The 26,824-nt window shown below is 44.1% G+C and overlaps 1 protein-coding gene across 1 annotated transcript; it reads right to left on the reverse strand.

The window, feature by feature from the left end:
* Positions 1-1,118: 1,118 nt before the first annotated feature.
* On the reverse strand, positions 1,119-19,574 carry LOC139458497 (uncharacterized). The gene is made up of 15 exons (XM_071239937.1): positions 19,481-19,574; positions 16,941-17,146; positions 16,723-16,800; positions 16,105-16,309; positions 14,031-14,130; positions 13,115-13,193; positions 12,369-12,452; positions 9,650-9,789; positions 9,425-9,462; positions 8,910-9,015; positions 8,557-8,715; positions 7,684-7,813; positions 7,423-7,551; positions 6,820-6,871; positions 1,119-1,606 (listed from the first exon to the last, which is right to left on the reverse strand). Exons 1-15 carry the CDS (start codon positions 19,572-19,574, stop codon positions 1,119-1,121), a joined length of 2,088 nt encoding a protein of 695 aa, XP_071096038.1.
* Positions 19,575-26,824: the final 7,250 nt, after the last annotated feature.

Consider the following 26,824-nt stretch of genomic DNA (forward strand, 5'->3'; position numbering starts at 1 on the left):
AGTCTTGTTGAATCTTTATGCATAGATCTATTATATGATGCGGTTTGATAAGTCTCTTTCGGTTTACAGAGTTGCGTCCCTTGGGCACGCCAGAACCGGTTTCGAATCCCGGTTCGCCCCGATTATGTTTCTAGGTTTGTCAGTACCATACCCGTGCTCGTGGGTTTCACCGAAATGGTAAACGTCTGAGACCTGCATCACGTTGGGCTTTCCTCCCATATTAAGCTGACAGGCTGCGATATAACTGGAATACTGTTAAAAGCGGCGTTAAACCCAACTCACTCACTCACTCACCCATTGGTCTCTTTTATTTCTGCTTGTTGTTGGTGATTCAATGGAAAGGAGTTGTCTGCCCGACCATTATTAAACAGTCTTAATTTAAACCTCTTGGTCAAGTTCTCTTGTTTTGATTGTGCCAATCCGAACAGAAATATGCAGAAAGAAACAGATCATGCTTCTAAGATTTTACGACGTTTCATCAACCACTTTCTCACAACAGTGTCGGCCATAAGTCTTAACCTGAAAAGTAATCTGTGGACCACGTGCACATTGCTTGGTTTAGATTTTATAATATCTGTTGATGTATTGGACGGAGTGAAATATGGAGGAAATATCGGTGCGTCTATTCAACATTTCAACATTTAAAATGGAAATAAAATGGAAAGGCATATCTTCCGCTGGTGGTCAGGAGGCGGTGTGATCGTTCTTGTAATCGACGAATATATAATGTGTGACAGTTGTGTTTTTATACTCTTTAACAGGGCAATATTTTGGCTTCACAGGATTTATTACATGCTTGTTTTTACATTGACAGTAAGAGATCAGTGATCAGTAAGTACAGCAGTGTTTGCTCGTCAACGTAAGCCGGCAAGTAGGGCTTCACTGATGGACAACCTCGAATTGTAGAGCCTCAACATCAGGATCCTGAAGTGAAACCGGTCGTATATTTTCCCGTTACAACGTCCACCGCAGTGAAACCCAACGTATATATCCCCGTCACAACGTCCACCGCAGTGAAACCCAACGTATATTTCCCCGTTACAACGTCCACCGCAGTGAAACCCAACGTATATTTCCCCGTTACAACGTCCACCGCAGTGCTTCCCTGTTGGCGTCTTCTAGAAAACCAGATTGATGAATCTCACAACAGTGGTTACCGGAGTAAATGGTGTAGTTTGACCATCTGTTGTTGATGTGAGTGTTGTTGATGAAGTTGTCGATGCCGAGGCAGTTGCAGGGAAGGTGGTTGTTGGTGTTGTCGTTGTTGTGGCTGTACTCGTTGTTGATGATGCTGTATCTGTTGCAGGGAAGGTGGTTGTTGTTGTCGTTGTGGTTGTACTCGTTGTTGATGATGCTGTATCTGTTGCAGGGAAGGTGGCTGTTGTTGTCGTTGTGGTTGTACTCGTTGTTGATGATGCTGTATCTGTTGCAGGGAAGGTGGTTGCTGTTGTCGTTGTTGTGGCAGTAGTCGTTGCTGTCGTTGTTGTGGATGTAGTTGTTGGTGTTGCGCATGTAGCACAGCAGAGCAGCAGTTGGGAGGCGGTGTACACTCCACACTGTCCGGCCTGACAGCCGAAGGCGGGGTCATCACCCTGAGGACAGCTGGCTGCGGGGAGAGGATGGGGTGTCATAAATATGCAAACATTTCAAACGTGCAAAGTTTTGTGTACCATTCAAAAGGACACCGACTCCTTCGGGAAATCGTTTAAAACACACTGATAGAAAATACGATAGCACTATAGGGCTATACTGCTGGGGGAAGGTGCATCCTATGTGGTGGTCTTACTGCAGTAGAATACAACCAGGGGAAGGTGTATCCCATGTGGTGGTCTTACTACAGTAGCATACAACTGGGGGAAGGTGTATCCCATGTGGTGGTCTTACTGCAGTAGAATACAACCAGGGGAAGGTGTATCCCATGTGGTGGTCTTACTACAGTAGAATACAACTGGGGGAAGGTGTATCCCATGTGGTGGTCTTACTACAGTAGAATACAACCAGGGGAAGGTGTATCCCATGTGGTGGTCTTACTACAGTAGAATACAACTGGGGGGAGGTGTATCCCATGTGGTGGTCTTACTGCAGTAGAATACAACCAGGGGAAGGTGCATCCTATGTGGTGGTCTTACTACAGTAGCATACAACTGGGGGAAGGTGCATCCCATGTGGTGGTCTTACTACAGTAGAATACAACCAGGGGAAGGTGTATCCCATGTGATGGTCTTACTACAGTAGTATACAACTGGGGGAAGGTGTATCCCATGTGGTGGTCTTACTGCAGTAGCATACAACCAGGGGAAGGTGTATCCCATGTGATGGTCTTACTACAGTAGTATACAACTGGGGGAAGGTGTATCCCATGTGGTGGTCTTACTGCAGTAGCATACAACCAGGGGAAGGTGCATCCCATGTGGTGGTCTTACTGCAGTAGAATACAACTGGGGGAAGGTGTATCCTATGTGGTGGTCTTACTGCAGTAGAATACAACTGGGGGAGGTGCATCCCATGTGGTGGTCTTACTGCAGTAGAATACAACTGGGGGAAGATGTATCCCATGTGGTGGTCTTACTGCAGTAGCATACAACTGGGGGAAGGTGTATCCCATGTGGTGGTCTTACTGCAGTAGAATACAACTGGGGGAGGTGCATCCCATGTGGTGGTCTTACTGCAGTAGCATACAACTGGGGGAAGGTGTATCCCATGTGGTGGTCTTACTACAGTAGAATACAACTGGGGGAAGATGTATCCCATGTGGTGGTCTTACTGCAGTGGCATACAACTGGGGGAAGGTGTATCCCATGTGGTGGTCTTACTGCAGTAGAATACAACCAGGGGAAGGTGTATCCCATGTGGTGGTCTTACTGCAGTAGAATACAACCAGGGGAAGGTGTATCCCATGTGGTGGTCTTACTGCAGTAGAATACAACTGGGGGAAGGTGTATCCCATGTGGTGGTCTTACTACAGTAGAATACAACTGGGGGAAGATGTATCCCATGTGGTGGTCTTACTGCAGTAGAATACAACTGGGGGAGGTGCATCCCATGTGGTGGTCTTACTGCAGTAGTATACAACTGGGGGAAGGTGTATCCCATGTGGTGGTCTTACTACAGTAGAATACAACTGGGGGAGGTGCATCCCATGTGGTGGTCTTACTGCAGTAGTATACAACTGGGGGAGGTGCATCCCATGTGGTGGTCTTACTGCAGTAGTATACAACTGGGGGAGGTGCATCCCATGTGGTGGTCTTACTACAGTAGTATACAACTGGGGGAGGTGCATCCCATGTGGTGGTCTTACTGCAGTAGTATACAACTAGGGGAGGTGCATCCCATGTGGTGGTCTTACTACAGTAGAATACAACTGGGGGAAGGTGTATCCCATGTGGTGGTCTTACTGCAGTAGAATACAACTGGGGGAAGGTGTATCCCATGTGGTGGTCTTACTACAGTAGAATACAACTGGGGGAAGATGTATCCCATGTGGTGGTCTTACTGCAGTAGAATACAACTGGGGGAGGTGCATCCCATGTGGTGGTCTTACTACAGTAGTATACAACCAGGGGAAGGTGTATCCCATGTGGTGGTCTTACTGCAGTAGCATACAACTGGGGGAAGGTGTATCCCATGTGGTGGTCTTACTGCAGTAGAATACAACTGGGGGAAGGTGTATCCCATGTGGTGGTCTTACTGCAGTAGTATACAACTGGGGGAGGTGCATCCCATGTGGTGGTCTTACTGCAGTAGAATACAACCAGGGGAAGGTGTATCCCATGTGGTGGTCTTACTGCAGTAGAATACAACTGGGGGAAGGTGTATCCCATGTGGTGGTCTTACTGCAGTAGAATACAACTGGGGGAGGTGCATCCCATGTGGTGGTCTTACTGCAGTAGTATACAACTGGGGGAGGTGCATCCCATGTGGTGGTCTTACTGCAGTAGAATACAACTGGGGGAAGATGTATCCCATGTGGTGGTCTTACTGCAGTAGCATACAACTGGGGGAAGGTGTATCCCATGTGGTGGTCTTACTGCAGTAGAATACAACTGGGGGAGGTGCATCCCATGTGGTGGTCTTACTGCAGTAGCATACAACTGGGGGAAGGTGCATCCCATGTGGTGGTCTTACTACAGTAGAATACAACTGGGGGAAGATGTATCCCATGTGGTGGTCTTACTGCAGTAGCATACAACTGGGGGAAGGTGTATCCCATGTGGTGGTCTTACTGCAGTAGAATACAACCAGGGGAAGGTGTATCCCATGTGGTGGTCTTACTGCAGTAGAATACAACCAGGGGAAGGTGTATCCCATGTGGTGGTCTTACTGCAGTAGAATACAACTGGGGGAAGGTGTATCCCATGTGGTGGTCTTACTGCAGTAGAATACAACTGGGGGAGGTGCATCCCATGTGGTGGTCTTACTACAGTAGTATACAACCAGGGGAAGGTGTATCCCATGTGGTGGTCTTACTGCAGTAGCATACAACTGGGGGAAGGTGTATCCCATGTGGTGGTCTTACTGCAGTAGAATACAACTGGGGGAAGGTGTATCCCATGTGGTGGTCTTACTGCAGTAGTATACAACTGGGGGAGGTGCATCCCATGTGGTGGTCTTACTGCAGTAGAATACAACCAGGGGAAGGTGTATCCCATGTGGTGGTCTTACTGCAGTAGAATACAACTGGGGGAAGGTGTATCCCATGTGGTGGTCTTACTGCAGTAGAATACAACTGGGGGAGGTGCATCCCATGTGGTGGTCTTACTGCAGTAGAATACAACTGGGGGAAGGTGTATCCCATGTGGTGGTCTTACTGCAGTAGAATACAACTGGGGGAGGTGCATCCCATGTGGTGGTCTTACTGCAGTAGTATACAACTGGGGGAGGTGCATCCCATGTGGTGGTCTTACTGCAGTAGAATACAACTGGGGGAAGGTGTATCCCATGTGGTGGTCTTACTGCAGTAGTATACAACTGGGGGAGGTGCATCCCATGTGGTGGTCTTACTGCAGTAGAATACAACCAGGGGAAGGTGTATCCCATGTGGTGGTCTTACTGCAGTAGTATACAACCAGGGGAAGGTGCATCCCATGTGGTGGTCTTACTGCAGTAGAATACAACTGGGGGGAGGTGTATCCCATGTGGTGGTCTTACTGCAGTAGCATACAACTGGGGGAAGGTGCATCCCATGTGGTGGTCTTACTGCAGTAGCATACAACTGGGTGAAGGTGCATCCCATGTGATGGTCTTAGTACAGTAGAATACAACCAGGGGAAGGTGCATCCCATGTGGTGGTCTTACTACAGTAGCATACAACTGGGGGAAGGTGTATCCCATGTGGTGGTCTTACTACAGTAGTATACAACTGGGGGAAGGTGTATCCCATGTGGTGGTCTTACTGCAGTAGAATACAACTGGGGGAGGTGCATCCTATGTGGTGGTCTTACTGCAGTAGCATACAACTGGGGGAAGGTGTATCCCATGTGGTGGTCTTACTACAGTAGCATACAACTGGGGGAAGGTGTATCCCATGTGGTGGTCTTACTACAGTAGTATACAACTGGGGGAAGGTGTATCCCATGTGGTGGTCTTACTGCAGTAGCATACAACTGGGGGAAGGTGTATCCCATGTGGTGGTCTTACTGCAGTAGTATACAACTGGGTGGAGGTGTATCCCATGTGGTGGTCTTACTGCAGTAGCATACAACTGGGGGAAGGTGTATCCCATGTGGTGGTCTTACTGCAGTAGCATACAACTGGGGGAAGATGTATCCCATGTGATGGTCTTACTGCAGTAGTATACAACTGGGGGAAGGTGCATCCTATGTGGTGGTCTTACTGCAGTAGAATACAACTGGGAGGAGGTGCATCCCATGCGGTGGTCTTAGTACAGTAGAATACAATTGGGGGTAGGTGCATCCCATGCGGTGGTCTTAGTACAGTAGAATACAACTGAGGGAAGGTGCATCTCTCGTCTCACATCTAATGTACGAGCAGAACTTAGTCTAACGTATCAAATTATTAAAAGTATAACATAAGTATAATATTTCAAAAATCAACATAAGTTTTCACGTGACCTTGGTTTAATGAGTAAATCCCTAATCTAATCATGTCTTTCTTCTGAGGTACAGGTTTCAAGCTCAGCCAGCTGCTTAAACTTTTGCAATTTTTATATTTTATCTACATCCTGGCGCCTCGGACAGAAGGCCTCCATATTGTCAATAGTTCATGAGTGGTTTATGGCAGAACACAGATGTGTGTTCCCTTACCTTTATATTGTCTTCATGTACAAATGAAACATTTGATTTAATATTATTTTGCAACTTGGAATTAGATTATTGGTATACTTTAAACGGTTCAGGTTTGTGTTGAAAACTTAGCAAGTGTTTTGTTTCTCGTTGTAGTTTTCTGAACCTCATCATCACCAATGAATGTATCAGATACCACTAACGCTAACGCAGCAACTTTGTGGAAACGAAAATATGAATAAACTTTTGTTGAGCGTATCATACAGTGTTTCTTGCCGCAACAAGATGAAGTCGGACCAAGAGAAGGAGGCTGGCGGAGACTGACTAATTAAGAAGCGGAGGCTGACGTATGAGGACATGGGGGATGGAGGCGGATAGGTGGATGGAGGCTGATTAAGGCTGATGGCGGACATGGAGGATGGGGGATGATGGCGGCTGGTATATGGGAAGATGACTGATGGAGGCTGATCGAGTTGGATATTGCAGATGGAGGCAGGTGGAGGCGGGGGGGGGGGGGGGGGGGGGGGGGCAGATTGAGGCTAACGGTTGCGGATCGGGAAAGATGCGGGTGACTTACGTGCTGTTGCAGGGGCGACGGCATTGCTGACACACGCTCCACGATCACACCACTGTAAGAGAGAGACAATGAGTGTAGGATTAATACAAATGTGGAAGAAGCTGGCGTAATTAGTATGAATATAGTAAAAGATCTACTCCTGGATTCTAATACATAGCAGTAATAAAAGGTGGCTTACACAAGTCCATGTGCATAATGGGGACATTTCGGAGGTAGTAGTAGCAGCAGCAGTAGCAGTAGTACTAGTTGTAGTGGCAGTTTTAGTTGTAGTAGTAGTTGTAGTCGTAGTTGTTATAGTAGTAGTAGTAGCTGTAGTAGTAGAAGTAGTTGTTGTAGTAGCAGCAGTAGAAGTAGCTGTAGTAGCAGCAGTAGTAGATCTAGTAGTAGTAGTAGTAGCAGCAGTAGCAGTAGTACTAGTTATAGTGGTAGTTTTAGTTGTAGTAGTAGTTGTAGTCGTAGTTGTTATAGTAGTAGTAGTAGCTGTAGTAGTAGAAGTAGTTGTAGTAGAAGTAGCTGTAGTAGCAGCAGTAGTAGTTTTAGTAGTAGTAGTAGTAGTAGTAGTAGTAGTAGCAGTAGTAGCTGTAGTAGTTGCAGCTGACGTACCTTCATACTGCCACATGACGTTTGTTCCGCCGCCAGCTCACGGGTGCAGGAGTTGACGTTGCCATCGGTACCGGAGCAGTACAGAGTTTGACACATTGCGTCGAAGAGGGTACCCGACTGATAGAACGTCTACAAAACGACACGGGGAAATTACTAAGATGACTGAAGATGATAACATGGACACTGGAATGAATCTACAAAAGATAACGGGTTGCACAGTAATCGTTGCAGCATTATTAAAAGATCACGAAACAAGCCTACCCTGCAGAACCTCGACCCAGTCCCGACGATGCGTGCACACTGTGCGTCAGCGTTGGTGACCTGGCCTGCCCGCAGCCCATTGGTAGGGAGAACAGATCCCCCAGGGTTCGGTGTGAGAGTGCAGGCGGCCCTGCAGAGTAACATTAAAGAGTCACTTGAAACATTACATGCAATAATTCACGTACGTAACTGTTTGACATTCTCCTTCCTCAAAGCGATCTCATAACTCGTTATCGTAATTTTAACGCATGCTTAAACATAGAATTATAAAAGTCATAGAGCTAAGATCGTGGAACAAACATACATATACTCTCAAAAAAAAGTAGGGGACCATGAACTGTTATGATCTGTCGTCATAGGAAAAACTTTGAAAACTGACTTCACAAATTTAGATCTATGCTTCAGTATCCAGAGTGACGAAACACTCTCCACAAGACTGGATGACAAGAGGGATGTCTTCAACTTTTCAATATTCAACATGCGATTTCTATTGAGCAATATCCCTGCAGCCCAAGCCCGCGGTGCCCAGCTTCTGAGATACAATCCAGCATGCTCTTTCTACCAAGATTTCGAAGGAACCATGAAACGCTGTAGAAACTCATGTTTGTCCAATCGTTGGGGCATGACCGATTATTGATCAAGTCGTCTCTCTTGATTGTTACATACTTACATTACAACGCTATGTTCTATTGAGTGTCACGTGACACGTGGCCTTTCATCTTATTCTACCCATTACCATCACGTGACACGTCTTGGTATTCTTGTAAACATCTATTGTTTTCGAATTGCCTCATCATGTTTTTGAGGAAATGCCACCACGTATGTGAAAACGTTGTGTCGCCATATATTTCAAATACTGTATCAGTGACTCACTGCGGCGATGTCAGGTAGCTCCTGATGGCCGTGACAGAACAAGTGGAGAATGACCAAAGATTGCCAGTATTGGGGAGGGAAGGGAAGTTAAGGATCGCCGTCATAACGAAGTTGTCAGCGTCGTTGCAGCCAACAAGGGAGTCATGGCGGGCACTCAAGCTGCAAGTACAAAATAAGATACTATGTCAATGTAGTGAGCTGTCTGTCATACATCTAAAGTGGGTTAATGTAGATGTAGAGATATATAAATCTATATAGTTTGTGAAGCCTATTCTTCGTGAAACTGGATGTACTCGTGTTTAGTTTGAGAATCCCTTAAAGTTACCTCCACACCTGAAGATCCCAACACTTACCTGTGGCCGAGTTCATGGGAAGCTATAGCGCCCGTGAAACCATCGAATGTGTTTTCGTTCAAGGAAACTCCGATGTCCAAACACACAGCATTAAGGTTAGCAATTCCTGAAACAACCAATGCAGGAAACATTGAAACATTAGGAAGGGATAAGGGTGTCAGTTATGTTGTGTTGAATGTGTAGACAAAGGGGAGCGGGATTGGTGTATGGTAGAGTCACGGTTCTTTGTGTAATGTTTAGGAATATGGGAGATAGATTTATGTATGTTTTCGGAAGATTTTCAAGATGAAGAGGAACCGTGACTTCAAGATCAAAGCTCCAAAGTAGAAGTTCCTTCGTGTTCGGAGAATCTGGTTATGACTATGGGCAGATTTGCCTCCCTGATGACAGGTTGTTGTGTACACCTATGTTCTGGATCGTGGGCTTTCACTGACATGTTGAACGTTTGCGCGCATGGCTTTTTGGCCAACATTGGAGTGCACTGATGTTACATAAGTCCCTGACGTCACACGCACCTGCTACGTTGGTGTTCCCGTTGTCCTGAAGGTTAAGTCTGCAAGAGACGTGACGTATAAGTTAAACAATGATTTTCCCACAGCAAGTCATAACAGACGTTTATATGATATAATTGTTCATGTATTTATACAAGTTTTAAATAGTGAAGGTCATTTCATGAAAATGCCACTTGATGAAGGTTTTGTTCTGAAAATGCCATCTATAAAGGTCCTATTATACGACACCTTGTGAAGGCCATAAAATGGGAGGCGGTGCCACTGGCGCCAGTGTTGGTGATGAAGTTGCTGAAAAGGCGGAGGGCGGCATCGTCTTCAACTAAATTCCCAGTTTTGATAGTTTCTGTCCATGGCGAATCTGAAGGAGTCTGTGAAAGTAAAACCCATTAGTATCTAGCTCCATCAGGTTTAGGGTTAGGGTTAGGGTTAGGGTAAGGGTTAGTATTTACCGTCATCAGGGCTAGGGTTGGGGTTAGCGATAGCATCTAGCTTCGTCATGCACGACAGTAAATAATTCAGTGCTTCAACGATGATTTTTGGAATAATAGTATTATTTAACCCACTTTTCTAAAGGAATTGAACAGGTATTTTAGAACGTTACAAATGTTTCGTATGTATTTTTAAATAGTTGTAGTCACGATATGGTTGAAATACTGCCGATGTGACTGTAAATCTTAACTAACTCACTCACTCTAAAGGCATTATTTGAAAACTGGCTGAATACGTTTGAGGATTTACAGTATGCAGTTGAGTGAGCGGGGTGATGGACAGACGGATGGAGGAGATTGACATAGGTGAGGGTGATGACAGACAGGTGTGGGTGATTGACATAGGTGAGGGTGATGACAGACAGGTGGAGGAGATTGACATAGGGGAGAGTGATAACGGACAGGTAGAGGAGATTGACATAGGTGTGATTGATGACAGACAGGTAGAGGATATTGACATAGGTGAGGGTGAAGACAGACAGGTAGAGGAGATTGACATAGGTGAGGGTGATGACAGACAGGTAGAGGAGATTGACATAGGTGAGGGTGATGACAGAAAGGTGGAGGAGATTGACATAGGTGAGGGTGAAGACAGACAGGTAGAGGAAATTGACATAGGTGAGGGTGAAGACAGACAGGTAGAGGAGATTGACATAGGAAAGGGTGATGACAGACATGTGGAGGAGATTGACATAGAGGAGGGTGATGACAGACAGGTAGAGGAGATTGACAAGATGAGGGTGATGACAGAAAGGTGGAGGAGATTGTCATTGGTTAGATTGATGACAGAAAGGTATGGGTGATTGACGTAGAGGAGGGTGATGACAGACAGGTGGAGGAGATTGACATAGAGGAGGGTGATGACAGACAGGTAGAGGAGATTGACCCTGGTGAGGGTGATGACAGAAAGGTGGAGGAGATTGACATAGGTGAGGATGAAGACAGACAGGTAGAGGAGATTGACATAGGTGAGGGTGAAGACAGACAGGTAGAGGAGATTGACATAGGAAAGGGTGATGACAGACAGGTGGAGGAGATTGACATAGGGGAGGGTGATGACAGACAGGTAGAGGAGATTGACAAGATGAGGGTGATGACAGAAAGGTGGAGGAGATTGTCATAGGTTAGATTGATGACAGAAAGGTAGAGGAGACTGACATAGGTGAGGGTGATGACAGAAAAGTGTAGGATATTGACATAGGTGAGGGTGATGACAGAAAGGTAGAGGAGACTGACATAGGTGAGGGTTATGACAGACAGGTAGAGGAGATTGACATAGGTGAGGGTGATGACAGAAAGGTGGAGGAGATTGACATAGGTGAGGATGAAGACAGACAGGTAGAGGAGATTGACATAGGTGAGGGTGAAGACAGACAGGAAGAGGAGATTGACATAGGAAAGGGTGATGACAGACAGGTGTGGGTGATTGACATAGAGGAGGGTGATGACAGACAGGTGGAGGAGATTGACATAGAGGAGGGTGATGACAGACAGGTAGAGGAGATTGACCCTGGTGAGGGTGATGACAGAAAGGTAGAGGAGACTGACATAGGTGAGGGTTATGACAGACAGGTAGAGGAGATTGACATAGGTGAGGGTGATGACAGAAAGGTGGAGGAGATTGACATAGGTGAGGATGAAGACAGACAGGTGGAGGAGATTGACATAGGGGAGGGTGATGACAGACAGGTAGAGGAGATTGACAAGATGAGGGTGATGACAGAAAGGTGGAGGAGATTGTCATAGGTTAGATTGATGACAGAAAGGTAGAGGAGACTGACATAGGTGAGGGTGATGACAGAAAAGTGTAGGATATTGACATAGGTGAGGGTGATGACAGAAAGGTAGAGGAGATTGACATAGGTGAGGGTGATGACAGACAGGTAGAGGAGATTGACATAGGTGAGGGTGATGACAGACAGGTGTGGGTGATTGACATAGGTGAGGGTGATGACAGACAGGTGGAGGAGATTGACATAGAGGAGGGTGATGACAGACAGGTAGAGGAGATTGACCCTGGTGAGATTGAAGACAGAAAGGTGGAGGAGATTGACACAGGGGAGGGTGATGACAGACAGGTGGAGGAGATTGACATAGGGGAGAGTGATAACGGACAGGTAGAGGAGATTGACATAGGTGTGATTGATGACAGACAGGCGGAGGAGATTGACATAGGTGAGGGTGAAGACAGACAGGTAGAGAAGATTGACATAGGGGAGTGTGATGACAGACAGGTAGAGGAGATTGACATAGGTGAGGATGAAGACAGACAGGTGGAGGAGATTGACATAGGTGAGTGTGATGACAGACAGGTAGAGGAGATTGACATAGGTGAGGATGAAGACAGACAGGTAGAGGAGATTGACATAGGAGAGCGTGATGACAGACATGTGGAGGAGATTGACATAGGTGAGGATGAAGACAGACATAAAGGAATGGTGGAAAGAAAGAACGCTAACTGTTGCGACGTCGAGGAAGCTGGTCCAGGTGTTGACGATGATGGAAGCGTCCTGTTGGTTAATGGTGGTGTAGCGCAGTTGAATCTAAACAACAACGAACATATATTATGGTCATTATAGCCTAAATGTTACATGCAGTGGCACAAGTGAACTAATTCAGCTTAACTAATACAGTAGCCAATAACAACGTATCTTATTACTTAACTTATCTTGTTGCAGTCGACTTTATTAATCTTTTGCACGGACTAGTAACGAGCTGTCGTAGTTTTCTAATTGGACCACAAGCAACAACTCAACATAAAACATACTCTCATTTCAACAATGCAATAATATTATGTTGAGCACCTTGACCCTTCCTTTCAATACGTTTCATTGTAGACAGAATTTGTTCAATACCAACGTGTTTCCTAGGACCTTGCTAACAGTACATGTCCTTAAACACAGAACATGTTCAATACCAACATGTTCCCAAGGGCCTTCCTGTCAATTTATGTCCTAAAACACAGAACATGTTCAATACCAACATGTTCCCAAGGGCCTTCCTGTCAATTTATGTCCTAAAACACAGAACATGTTTCCTACTATCCTGTTTCTTTGTGCCTTGCTATGAGTACAAGTCCTGCAGACTGTGTTCGATATGTACATATATATTTGTTTTCCAGAAGCGCACCATCAATGTTATTTGTAGAAGTTAGATGCTATACATGTATACAGATGATTCTAGCTATTGATGTCCTTGCACTCACCGACTCCTCAATAAAGGCGTAGTAGATTCTCATTAATGACATGGCGGCGGTGGCGTCATTAGCCGCTTCCGTCAAAAAACTGAAATAAGAAAACCTACTACAGAAACAGTCCAGAATAAGGTATGCCTACTTTCGCCACCCAAACCGATAGTCCAGCGAGCATAATTATCGAAATATTCGTCACTCTATATTTGTCAGTCAAACTATAGTCACAGCTCAAAGTCTGTCGACTTGCATAACTACAGTAAACCTTCAATCTCTGTCGACTTGCATAACTACAGTAAACCTTCTATCTCTGTCGACTTTCAGAACTACCGTAAACCTTCTATCTCTGTCGACTTGCATAACTACAGTAAACCTTCTCTTTCTGTCGACTTTCAGAACTACAGTAAACCTTCTATCTCTGTCGACTTGCATAACTACAGTAAACCTTCTATCTCTGTCGACTTTCAGAACTACAGTAAACCTTCTATCTCTGTCGACTTTCAGAACTACCGTAAACCTTCTATCTCTGTCGACTTTCAGAACTACAGTAAACCTTCTATCTCTGTCGACTTTCAGAACTACAGTAAACCTTCTATCTCTGTCGACTTTCAGAACTACCGTAAACCTTCTATCTCTGTCGACTTTCAGAACTATAGTCACTGCTCAAGCTCTGTCGACTGTCATAACTATAGTGAACCTTCTCTATCTGTCGACTTTCATAACAATAGTCAACCTACTATCTCTGTCGACTTTCACAAGTACAGTCAAAGTTCAAACCCTGTCGACTTTCATAACTATAGTCAAACTTCTATCTCTGCGAACTTTCATAACTACAGTCAGCCTTCAAACTCTGTCAACTTTCATAGCTACAGTTAACCTTATATCTATGTCGACTTTGATAACTAAGTCATCACTCTGTGGAAATCCTTACAAAGAATAGTCGGAGAAGTCGGAGTAGATGCCGAGATCAACGTAGTATTGTGTGGCTTGACGTCGGTGACGGTGGAGGAGGGTTTGATCTCTTGAGATGTCTGGAAAAGTAACTCATTAAAGAACATAGGAAAAGTACATATAATGAAACTTTGAGTGCAGCGGTAGATGTAGGTGACGAGTCTCCCACTCACACTGGCGTACTTGAGCTGCGGATGTCATGACTGCTCTTTACTTATAGCTTCAAAACCCTTGAATAGCAATCGTAAATCCTCAAGTTAATGGAGGGCGAATTTTGTCCTTTTCAGAGTCTTTGCAATTTTATATAAATAAATAACAGCTGGATTTACTCCGGACGTCGATCTCAACCATTGGTACACCAGTGGAGTGAATGAGCATTTGATTTGAAATCCGAAAAAAGCAACGTTGCAGGATTGTTACCGTTCAAGCCAAATACAAGGACCAGGTAGCACGACCTCCTGAGGGACGAACCATATTTGATATTTGGCAACAATGTGCAAGACTGAAGCATAATACATTTCTTTCAATAATATTCGGGAACATTATTCTTCTTTTCGATAATCTGATCATTGTGTATATTTCACAAAGGAACTACGACGTTCTTACAACTGTATATCTAATTACAAGAACCACGACTTTCCTACAACCGATCATAGTGTATAATTTATACAGGAACTACGACTTTCCTACAACTGATCCTGGCATATATTTTATACGGGAACTACGACTTTCCTACAACTGATCATAGTGTATATTTTATACAGGAACTACGACTTTCCTACAACTGATCATATTGTATATTTCATACAGGAACTACGACTTTCCTACAACTGATCCTGGCATATATTTTATACGGGAACTACGACTTTCCTACAACTGAGCATAGTGTATATTTTATACAGGAACTACGACTTTCCTACAACTGATCATAGTGTATATTTTATACGGGAACTACGACCTTCCTACAACTGATCATAGTGTATATTTTATACAGGAACTACGACTTTCCGACAATTGATCATAGTATATATTTTAAATAGGAGCGAGGACTTCCCTACAAATGATCATAGTGTATGTTTTATACAGGAACTACGACTTTCCAACAGAAGATCATAGTATATATTTTATACAGGAAGTACGACTTTTCTACAACTCATGTAGTGTATATTTTATACGGGAACTGCGACTTTCCTCCAACTGATCATAGTATATGTTTTATAAAGGAACTACAAATTTCCGCCAACCGATCAATGTGTATATTTCATACATGAACTACGACTTTCCTGCAACTGATCATAGTGTATATTTTATATACAAGAACAACGTCTTCCTGCAACAGATCATTGTATACATTTTATACAGGAACTACGCCTTTCCTACAACACATCATTGTATATATTTTATACAGGAACTACGACTTTCTTACAACAGATCATATTGTATAATTTGTACAGCAACTACGACTTTTCTCCAACAAATCATTGTGTATATTTTATAAAGGAACTACGACTTTCCTACAACTGATCATAGTATATATTTAATACAGGAACTACGACTTTCCTACAACTGATCATAGTAGTTTTTTATACAGGAACTACGACTTTCCGACAATTGATCATAGTATATATTTTATACAGGAACTACTACTTTCCGACAATTGATCATATTGTATTATTTGTACAGGAACTACGACATTCCTACAACAGATCATATTGTATATTTTATTCAGGAACTACGACTTTCCTACAAGAGATCATAGTATATATGTTATACAGGAACTACGACTTTCTTACAACAGATCATATTGTATAATTTGTACAGGAACCACGTTCACCACCGACCATATAACATATTCCGTCAACGCCAGGCAACAACCAGTCCCGACCGCTGTAAAAACAGATTCCATTGGGCATAAGGTAAAACATCAGTGAAAATTATATAAGCAGCTGATTACACAAAATCAGCGATGACATCAGTTGTTGGCGAAAAGGGTAAGCATGTCTGCACTACCAGTTACACGCGGGAACTATAAACTTTGTTTTACGATGACTTACACCCCTGCTGCCTGCGTACACTTCGTCTACCACGCTGGCTCGGGAGGACGTTACTTGGGACAGCACGTGCGTCGTTGGAAAGGTCATAGTGCTTGACAGGGCGCAGTTCGTGGCGATTGGGACCAAACTCAGCACTCCGTTTGTCTACTTGGTGTCTCTGTGGCCAAATCTTGAAGAGTTTATCCTTGTGATGGAATGTTCCCGCCTGGTGAACACACAGGATACAGAATACACAGGCCGCCATGTTATATTAGTTCACACCCTGGCAGGCCAAAGCCGATCACATAGAAGTACGCTTCTCTAAGCAGTTATCAGTGGTAAGTTATCAATGGTCAGTTATCAGTGGTCAGTTATCAATGGTCAGTTATCAGTGGTAAGTTATAAGTGGTCAGTTATCAGTGGTCAGTTATCAGTGGTAAGTTTCAGGAATATATGAAGCAGTCGTACAGAGAAGGACTGACGGCGAGGAAACGTTAATCTTTAAATCCACTCAACTAAACATTAGAGACCATATCTGTTTGTTGTCGATAGCAAAGACGGGGGGGTGGGGGTGGGGGGGGGACTCAGCAATTAGCAGGCAGTCATGGTTGGACTGTTGTCTCCGGAAGTTCTACTTACTGCCTGGTACCCACCATCACCTGTCTGCGACACGATGAGGGCCGAGCCACGAGACGGGTCTTGGTAGATTGCCACGTTCTGAAATACATATTGCATGTTGTAAAACTGGTGGAAGCAGCAACATGCATTCTATTTTGTAAGGTTACCTTGTGCGACAAAGTTTCAGTTTAAGGAAGGACATGGGTTGAACTGTGATTCTTGTAACATATGAACCTTACTTCATTCTTCGACAAATTATCCTGCCGAGTTCTCTCCCCTTTGTGTCTGATGTAAACAGGAATAGACTCCATATCGCGTGCACTTCGGGTCATGTTCAAGATGATGATCGAGTCGTCCAGTTTAAACCGGAAACTTAGTGAACCCGGGAGTCCGGCAACGCTTCGCTTCTGCCGTGTGTGCGCAACCGCAATGAGATCTACGACATCTGCAAAAGCAACAATTAACGTTAAGCAACCTTTACGTCACCGAACATTCACGTCACCGAACATTCGTGTCAATGAACTTTGACGTCACTGAATATTCACGTCAATGAACGTTCGCGTCAATGAATATTCACGTCACTGAACATTCGCGTCAAGCAACATTCACGTCAAGCAACATTCACTTCAGGCAACAACTCGCTTCAAGCAACATTCACGTCAAGCAACATTCACGTCAAGCAACATTGGCGTCAAGCAACATTCACGTCAACCACCAATCACGTCAAGCAACATTCACGTCAAGCAACATTCACTTCAAGCAAGTTGTGTGGCTTACGGTAATTTGTTGAGGAATCCAAAGTAGCCTTCTTTGACTACGATAGTAAACACTTCCCTAACTTTCGTGTACACCAGACCATAAAACAAACTTGATCACACCAAAGGATTAGAAATGTTACTTTGAGACTATTTGGAAGTATGGATGATTTTGACGACTATATTTATTTCTTTTCAACAATCTAAGACTTTGTAAATTCATTATCTGATGAATGCATTAATACTTCAATTGATGAATATTCATTTATGGCATCTGATATGACTGAATCTGAACTCTTAGAAGCCATCCATGATATGAAATATGAAACAAATACCTGGATATAGTGGTTGGCCAAATGAATTTTTCTAACATATACCCCCACTTTGTATTAAAATTATACAATGCTGTGCTACGGACTGGAATGTATCCCGACCACTGGACATATGGTGATATCTTGCCTATTTATAAGAAAGGAAGCTCCAATGATCCAGGAAACTTTAGACCTATAATAGTATTGGAAGTTGCGGGGAAAATATTTGCAAAACTTATCTGCTCTAGATTAGCATTAAGAGCTGATATTGAGGATAACATGATAAATAAACAGGTGGATTTCCAGACCTTAGATCATATATTTTGAATACTGTAATCAAAATGTACTTATTTCAGAATTGGAATCGTTTCTAATGTGCATTTACGGATTTAAAGGCTACATTCGACTCTGTTTACAGAAATGGTCTGTTGTATTCATTTTGGCATGAGGGGGTTAAGGGTAAACTGTATGGATTAACAAAACATATCAAACTTGTATGTCAATGGATGTTGGCTATACAGACTTTTTTATATGTAAATATGGATTGAGCCAGGGATGTCAAATATCACCTTTTTCTATTCTTTTCAATGATATTGTAGTCGGTTTAAACTCTGATGGACAAAGAGGAATTACCTTGGATCAAATGGAGTTGTTTATATTGCTGTTTGCTGATTTTACTTCAGTTGGCCTACAAAAGCGTTTAGATAAATTTGATATCTATTGTAACAGATGGAAATTGAAGGTTACTAAAAGTAAAATCATTGCTTTTAGAAATGATGGGCCATAACGGTGTTATGAAAACAATTGCTTTGACACTAATTCTCTTGAAATAGTGTCTTCCTATAATTATCTGTGCGTGCATCTTTCTTCATCTCGTTCATGGTACTTTGGCGCAACAAGTTTGGACAGTTATCCTAATATTGCAATGTAAATCCTTTATGTCTTAACAAATTCCTGTAAGTATACAGCTTCATATTTGTTATATTAAAAACATGCCACTTTTTTATATGGATCTGAGGTATGGGGTTTCCACCCATCCCCATCCCCAGATGTCCCCGGATTTTGTAAATCAGTATTGGGTCTTAAACGCCAAACCCTGAATAAATCTGCGAGAGGGGAGTTTGGGTGATTTACATTGAAGGTTTTCCAATATAATAGAATAATTACTGATTGGTTGCGATTGTTGAGCCAAAATTCAAATATTATTCTTAAGAATGCGTACTGCTTCGAGTGCAGCAAGGGCTTAAGGTGCTAAAAACGTGTTAGATAAAATAGTTTTGGCTCCATCAAGGATTTAGCTATGTTAATTTGACCATGTTTAATGGTTATTGACCAGTTTGTAAAACGCTGTAAAGATATTGATGTACAGATATGGAACGATAATATCACAGCTTCTCCAAAGTTTATCGTTTAGAAGGTTATGATTTTTTTATTCACAATATAAATTTAGATGCTCTAGTCATACTTTAATGATAGAAATGGGTCAACAATATAATATTAACAGAAATTGAAGATTCTGTCCATTTTGCATACTTCAGTATTAATAGTAGAATCAGAATACCATCATTGCCTCCAATATATTATACTTTGTATAATGGCCCGGTGGCCTTATAACGGAATAATCAATAGAAACATATAATTACATAGCATTATATGGGCTGGATTATTTCCACATAATGGCTCCCGATGTCCCGCAATGTACCAAAGACCTACCTGATACTCCAAATTGTGACTCGTCCATGAACGACAGAGGCCGCACGGGCGTCACAGTCACCAACATCAGCACAAGCAGCATCGCGACGACCATGGCGGAAAATACCTTAACACGTTACCACTTTAACAGACTAAAACGTATTTAGAGTAATATCTGCTCTGTCAGGCAGTGTACGGCCGTGTATGTTACAGTTGATGTACGCTGCCACACTGCAACGCTCTATATACCCGTGTAATATCTCTCCTTTTTACTTCACTGATAATCGTGGTCATTTTGATGCTATCGTGCTTTGCTTGATAAGGTCGGTGCCCCGAGGACCCTGGTCAGTGAGGGCTGACATAACCAGAGCTTTACTTTTAGTGAACTTTTTTTTATGATATCATTGAAGTCTAAGAAAGGCATTTAGAAGTGATACACATAAGCAAGAGACTTTATGGATCTGTGTCTTTATTATGAGGAACACAACGTTTCGGAGTATATACTCACTCCTTCATCACCTTTGCGTTACTAGTTTCAAACTGGCAACTTCCATTCCCGACTATGCTTTTTAAAATATATTTGAATAAGTCATACAGCCCTAACCGTAGTTTTGTGTTTAGCTTTAGAGTTTGTATGATTAGAAAACATATTCCGCAAACAATGTAACATAACAATATGGCTATTTCAGTTTTCAGTTTTTTTATTACAACGTGTTTTTATCGTTATCTGTCGTGAAGTTTCCGATCACGAACGCTGATACAAGTTAATTTCGTTTATCCGAAATACTCGTTAATCTGACATAATCTTATGCAACCAACCATGTTGGATTAAAGGGACTTGACTATATATATGTATGTTCTGTGCCTCATAGCATTTAGTTCTAATGAAGGAGTAAGTATAGTCTCCGAAACTTTGCGCTGCCGGGTTGTTTGTAAGTAAAGATTACACGTCCTTAGGGTTATCGTGTGTTATCAGATGCCTGACGCCGTGTGGTCTGCTGGTGCCTCCGGGGGTCAGAGGCGTGAGGGTTGGAGGGTTCGGGGGCCAGTCGTGAGGGTTTGGGGTCCCGGGGGTCAGAGGCGTGTGGGTTGTGGTTCAGGGGCTAAGAGGTGTTAGGGTTAGGGTGTTCCGGGGGTCAGAGGCGTGATGGTTAGGGGCCGCGGGGTCAGAGGCGTGCGGGTTGGGGTTCAGGGGGTTAGATGTGTTAGGGTTAGGGGTCCTTGGAGTCAGGGGAATGAGGGTTGGGGGTCCCGGGGTCAGGGGCGTGAAGGTTGGAGGTATCTGGGGTAAGAGACTTGAGGGTTCGTGTCTCTGAGGTAAGAGGCGTGAGGGTTGGGGGTCCCGGGATCAGGGACGTGAAGGTTGGGGGTCTATGAGGTAAGAGGCGTGAGGGTTGGGGGTCCCGGGGGTCAGAGGCGTGCAGGTTGGGGGTTCAGGGGCTAAGAGGTGTTAGGGTTAGGGTGTTCCGGGGGTCAGAGGCGTGAGGGTTGGTGGTGTATGAGGTAAGAGGCGTGAGGGTTGGAGGTCCCGGGGTCAGAGACCTGAGGGTTAGGGGTCCCGGGGTTAGAAGCTTAAGGGTTAGGGGCCCGGCGGTCAGAGGCGTGAGAGTTGGCGGTCCCGAGGGTCAGAGGCTTGAGGGTTGGGGGTCCCGGAGTCAGGGGCGTGAAGGTTCGGGGACTCTGGAGTGAGGGTTGGTGGTCCTGGGGGTCAGAGGCGTGAGGGTTGGTGGTGTTTGAGGTAAGAGGCGTGAGGGTTGGGGGTCCCGGAGTCAGGGGCGTGAAGGTTCGGGGACTCTGGAGTGAGGGTTGGTGGTCCCGGGGGTCAGAGGCTTGAGGGTTGGGGGTTCAGGGGCTAAGAGGTGTTAGGGTTAGGGTGTTCCGGGGGTCAGAGGCGTGATGGTTAGGGTGTCCCAGGGGTCAGAGGCGTGAGGGTTGGTGGTGTATGAGGTAAGAGGCGTGAGGGTTGGAGGTCCCGGGGTCAGAGACCTGAGGGTTAGGGGTCCCGGGGTCAGAAGCTTAAGGGTTAGGGGCCCGGCGGTCAGAGGCGTGAGAGTTGGCGGTCCCGGGGGTCAGAGGCTTGAGGGTTGGGGGTCCCGGAGTCAGGGGCGTGAAGGTTCGGGGTCTCTGGAGTGAGGGTTGGTGGTCCTGGGGGTCAGAGGCGTGAGGGTTGGCGGTCCCGGAGTCAGGGGCGTGAAGGTTCGGGGTCTGTGGAGTGAGGGTTGGTGGTCCTGGGGGTCAGAGGCGTGAGGGTTGGCGGTCCCGGGGGTCAGAGGCATGAGGGATGGCGGTCCCTGGATCAGGGGCGTGAAGATTGATGGTCTCTGGGGTAAGGGGCGTTAGGGTTGGGGTCCCAGGGGTCAAAGGCGTGAGGGTTGGGGGTTCAGGGGGTGAGAGGCGTAATGGTTTGAGGTCCCTTGGTTCAGAGGAATGAGGGTTGGGGGTCTCTGAATTAAGAGGCGTGTGGGTTGGAGGTCCCGGGGTCAGAGGCTTGAGGGTTAGGGGCCCTTGGGTAACAGATGAATAGCATGTTTAACTATATACACTCGTAGCGATAACATTAGAAGGTGATATTTTCATCTGTGAACCATCCCTAGGCTAACATCTAGTCTCCGAAATGAACATATCTGACAGAAAAAAACACCTGTTATATCATCTTTATAAATATAATTGGAAATAGCTCAGAGACCCTAGAAACTGCAGTAATTTAGACTTGCCCACTCATACATTGGATGTTGGATATTTGTTTCCTGCTCTTTATGACAGACTAAACCAATCACAAACGAGACCTCAATCCCAGATTCTAAAATTTCCGACGAAAAACCGATGTGATGCAACAGGTCTTCGTTGAAATAACTTATAACCTTGACACAATGCCATCTTGTCATAGCGATTACTATCGCACACACTCACACACACTCACACTCACACTCACACTTACACTCTCACACACACACACACACTCATACACTCACACACTCACACTCACACTCACACACTCACACTCACACTCACACACACTCACACTCACACTCACACTCACACACACTCACACTCACACACTCACACTCACACTCACACTCACACACTCACACTCACACTCACACTCACACTCACACTCACACTCACACTCACAAACATTAGATCCTAAGTTTATGTTAATATGTGCAGTCAGACGTCTTGCGTTTGTACTGCGACGCTCTCACTAAGGGCTGTTATCGCGTGAGATCCGCCTCAGGGAATTGAGATCTAATCTCGGGCAAGTCTCGTCTCGGGGACGTGAGGTCTTGTCCGGGTTATCCGGTCAGTCGACGTAACAACGCTGTATCCAAACATCAATCTAACAAAAAGTCCATGACTCCAGTGGCATAACGGTAGTCGGTGCTACGGATATGTACAATATATAAATAGAGTAGAAGCAAGATATTGAAATTCCTGCTCGAATTTAAAGTTTGAATTTTAATGAAGCGAAGTCAATAAACGAGGACAGTTTTACAACAAAATATATGGAGTGAGTGAGTGAGTGAGTGAATATGGTTTTATACCGCATTTAGCAATATTACGGGGGGGGGACACTTGAAATGAGCTTCACACATTGTATCCATGTCGGGAATCGAACAAGGGTCTTCGGCGTGACGTGCGAACGCTTTAACCACTAGGCTACCCGACCGCCCCCAAAATATATAGAATGCACATAGAGTATGCATAGTTTAAGTAAAGGCAAAATCGGGTGTATGTGTCAGTAGATCTACTCTGCACGCAGAAATACACGGTTCCAGTCAAACACAACAGGAACAGGTAGTTCTACTCACATCAATATATAATTGCAGTAGTTAGACCAATAACAATAGATATATGCTGAAATTAGACCCCTGGCAATAAGTATATGGCGTGGTTAGACCCCTAGCAATACGTATATGTAATAGTTAGACCCCTAACAATAGCTATGCGCAGTAGTTAGACCCCTAGCAATAAGAATAAGGAGTAGATAGACCCCTAGCAATAAGTATAAGCAGTAGTTAGACATCTAACAATAAGTATATAGCGTATTTAGACCCCTAGCAATACGTATAAGCCGTAGTTAGACCCCTAACAATAAATATAAGCAGTAGTTAGACCCCTAACAATAAGTATAAGCCGTAGTTAGACCCCTAGCAATACATATAAGCCGTAGTTAGACCCCTAGCAATAAATATAAGCAGTAGTTAGACCCCTAACAATAAGTATAAACAGTAGTTAGACCAACAGCAATACGTATATGGCTCAGTTGGACCCCTAGCAATAAGAATAAGCAAATGTTAAACCCCTTTCAATAAGCATAAGGCGTAGTTAGACCCCTAGCAATAAGTATAAGCAGTAGTTAGACCCCTAGCAATAAGTATAAACAATAGTTAGACCCCTAGCAATAAGTATAAACAATAGTTGGACCCCTAGCAATAAGAATAAGGAGTAGATAGACCCCTAGCAATACGTATAAGCAGTAGTTTGACCCCTAGCAATAAGTATATTGCATAGTTGGACCCCTAGCAGTAAGTATATAGCGTAGTTAGACACCCAGTAATAAGCATATGGCTTAGTTAGACCCCTAGCAATAAGAATAAGAAGTAGATAGACACCTTACAATGAGTATAAGCAGTAGCTAGACCTCTAGCAATAAGTATAAACAGTAGTTAGACCCCTAACAATCAGTATAAGCAGTAGTTAGACCACTAGTTATAAGTATATGGCGTAGTTAAAACCGCAGCAATAAGTTTATGGCGTAGTTAGACCTCTAGCAATAGGTATATGACGTAGTTAGACCCCTAGCAATAAGTTAATGGTGTAGTTAGACCCCTAGCAATAGGTATATGGCGTAGTTAGACCCCTAGCAATAGGTGTATGGCGTAGTTAGACCCCTAGTAATAGGTATATGGCGTAGTTAGACTCCTAGCCATAAGTTAATGGCGTAGTTAGACCCCTAGCAATAAGTTAATGGCGTAGTTAGACCCCTAGCAATAAGTTAATGGCGTAGTTAGACCCCTAGCAATAAGTTAATGGCGTAGTGAGACCCCTAGCAATAGGTATAAGCAGTAGTGAGACCCCTAGCAATAAGTATAAGCAGTAGTTAGACCCCTAGCAATAAGTTAATGGCGTAGTTAAACCCCTAGCAATAAGTATAAGCAGTAGTGAGACCCCTAGCAATAAGTTAATGGCGTAGTTAGACCCCTAGCAATAAGTATAAGCAGTAGTGAGACCCCTAGCAATAAGTTAATGGCGTAGTTAGACCCCTAGCAATAAGTATTAGCAGTAGCTGGACAAACTGCAATAGGTAAATGCACTTGTTGGGTATATTCAGAAGTTTGACGGATGGCAGAAAGTGTGTGTAGTGGCTGAACCTATAGCAATAGGTATATGCAGTGGTTATACCCATAGCAGTAAGTATATGCAGTTGGTGGACCCATATCAATACGTAAATGCAGTTGCAATATGTATGTTCGAGTATAATGTTACTGATTTCAGCAGCATTACGTACAGAGTTGAAAAATAAAAAAAGACATACTTCTGAGATTTAAAAATTCTATCAAATCGTTTGAGTTTTGAGAATCCACATGGAATTGATTCCACTTGTGTTAAATACTGTCTGTGAAAATGAAGTCCTTCCTTGATTGTATTAAGCATTAAGATCAAGCATTGTCTGTCTCAAAAGACGGATTGTTAATGGAAGTTTAGACTCCACTACAAAAGAGGAATGAACATGTCTTCATATGTTAAAGTCAAGCCAAAACTGAATAGTACCGATGCGTAGTATTGGCAGATTTCTTCCTCGATTAACATACTGGCCCCATATGTGACATCATTTGACATGTCACGTGTACCAAGATTTATGAAGAAACAATGAATGTAGTGATGCTCACCAAATATGGTGACATTACTTGAGGCCATAGGGAAATCTACAAGCGTTTTTACTTGTGACAGCTAGCGGCGTTCACCGAGAAAGAAGAAACGCACAAGGAGTAGACGCATGCTGTCCCGGGTCGCCGTCAAACAAAGTCTCGCTGTCCTTACACGAAACGTTTGCAGTTATTCGTCGCAAGTAGCTGAACGTACAGCATGAGATGCCAAATCCACGTTCTGCAACCCTCCCCAAAAACTAAACAACAGTGGTTAATAGACAATCTCTGTAACTGTGTCTGACCTGACCGCACCTGTGGTTAATAGACACGCTCTGTAACTCTCTGACCTCACTGCAACTGCTGTTTAAAAGACAATCCCTGTAACTGTATCTGACCTCAGCGCACCTGTGGTTAATAGACAACCTCTGTAATAGTCTCACCTCACCGCATCTGTGTTCAATATACAATCTCTGTAACTGTCTGACCTCACCGAACCTGTGGATAATAGAAAATCTCTGTAACTGTGTCTGACCTGAGTGCACCTGTGGTTAATAGACAATCTCTGTAAGTGTCTCACCTCACCGCATCTGTGGTTTATAGACAATCCCTGTAGCTGTGTCTGACCTCACTGCAACTGTGGTTAATAGACAATACCTGTAACTGTGTCTGACCTCAGCGCACCTGTGGTTAATAGACAACCTCTGTAACTGTCTGACCTCAGCGCACCTGTGGTCAATAGACAATCTCTGTAACTGTCTGACCTCACCGCATCTGTGTTCAATATACAATCTCTGTAACTGTCTGACCTCACCGAACCTGTGGATAATAGAAAATCTCTGTAACTGTGTCTGACCTGACCGCACCTGTGGTTAATAGACAATCTCTGTAAGTGTCTCACCTCACCGCATCTGTGGTTTATAGACAATCCCTGAAAACTGTGTCTGACCTCACTGCAACTGTGGTTAATGGACAATCCCTGTAACTGTGTCTGACCTCCGCGCACCGGTGGTTAAAAGACACTATCAGTAACCGTCTGACATCACTGCAACTATGGTTAATAGACAATCCCTGTAACTGTGTCTGACCTCAACGTACCTGTGGTTAATAGACAACCTCTGTAACTGTCTGGCCTCACCGCATCTGTGGTCAATACACAACCTCTGCAACTGTGTCTGACCTCCGCGCACCGGTGGTTAAAAGACACCATCAGTAACCGTCTGACATCACTTCAACTGTGGTTAATAGACAATCCCTGTAACTGTGTCTGACCTCAACGTACCTGTGGTTAATAGACAACCTCTGTAACTGTCTGGCCTCACCGCATCTGTGGTCAATAGACAACCTCTGTAACTGTGTCTGACCTCCGCGCACCGGTGGTTAAAAGACACTATCAGTAACCGTCTGACATCACTGCAACTATGGTTAATAGACAATCCCTGTAACTGTGTCTGACCTCAGCGCACCTGTGGTTAATAGACAACCTCTGTAACTGTCT

The sequence above is a fragment of the Haliotis cracherodii genome, unplaced genomic scaffold (assembly GCF_022045235.1).
Source record: "Haliotis cracherodii isolate W230 unplaced genomic scaffold, xgHalCrac1.p SCAF_1, whole genome shotgun sequence".
Classification (NCBI taxonomy): Eukaryota; Metazoa; Mollusca; class Gastropoda; order Lepetellida; family Haliotidae; genus Haliotis; species Haliotis cracherodii.

Excerpts from the sequence above, each read along its gene's own strand:
- LOC139458497 (XM_071239937.1), bottom strand. The coding sequence starts at position 19,574 with ATGGTCGTCGCGATGCTGCTTGTGCTGATGTTGGTGACTGTGACGCCC. Across the intron at positions 14,131-16,104 it reads TGTACGCAGGCAGCAGGGGT|ACATCTCAAGAGATCAAACC; the intron begins GTAAGTCATCGT and ends TTACTTTTCCAG. Across the intron at positions 12,453-13,114 it reads ACGCCTTTATTGAGGAGTCG|ATTCAACTGCGCTACACCAC; the intron begins GTGAGTGCAAGG and ends GTTGTTGTTTAG.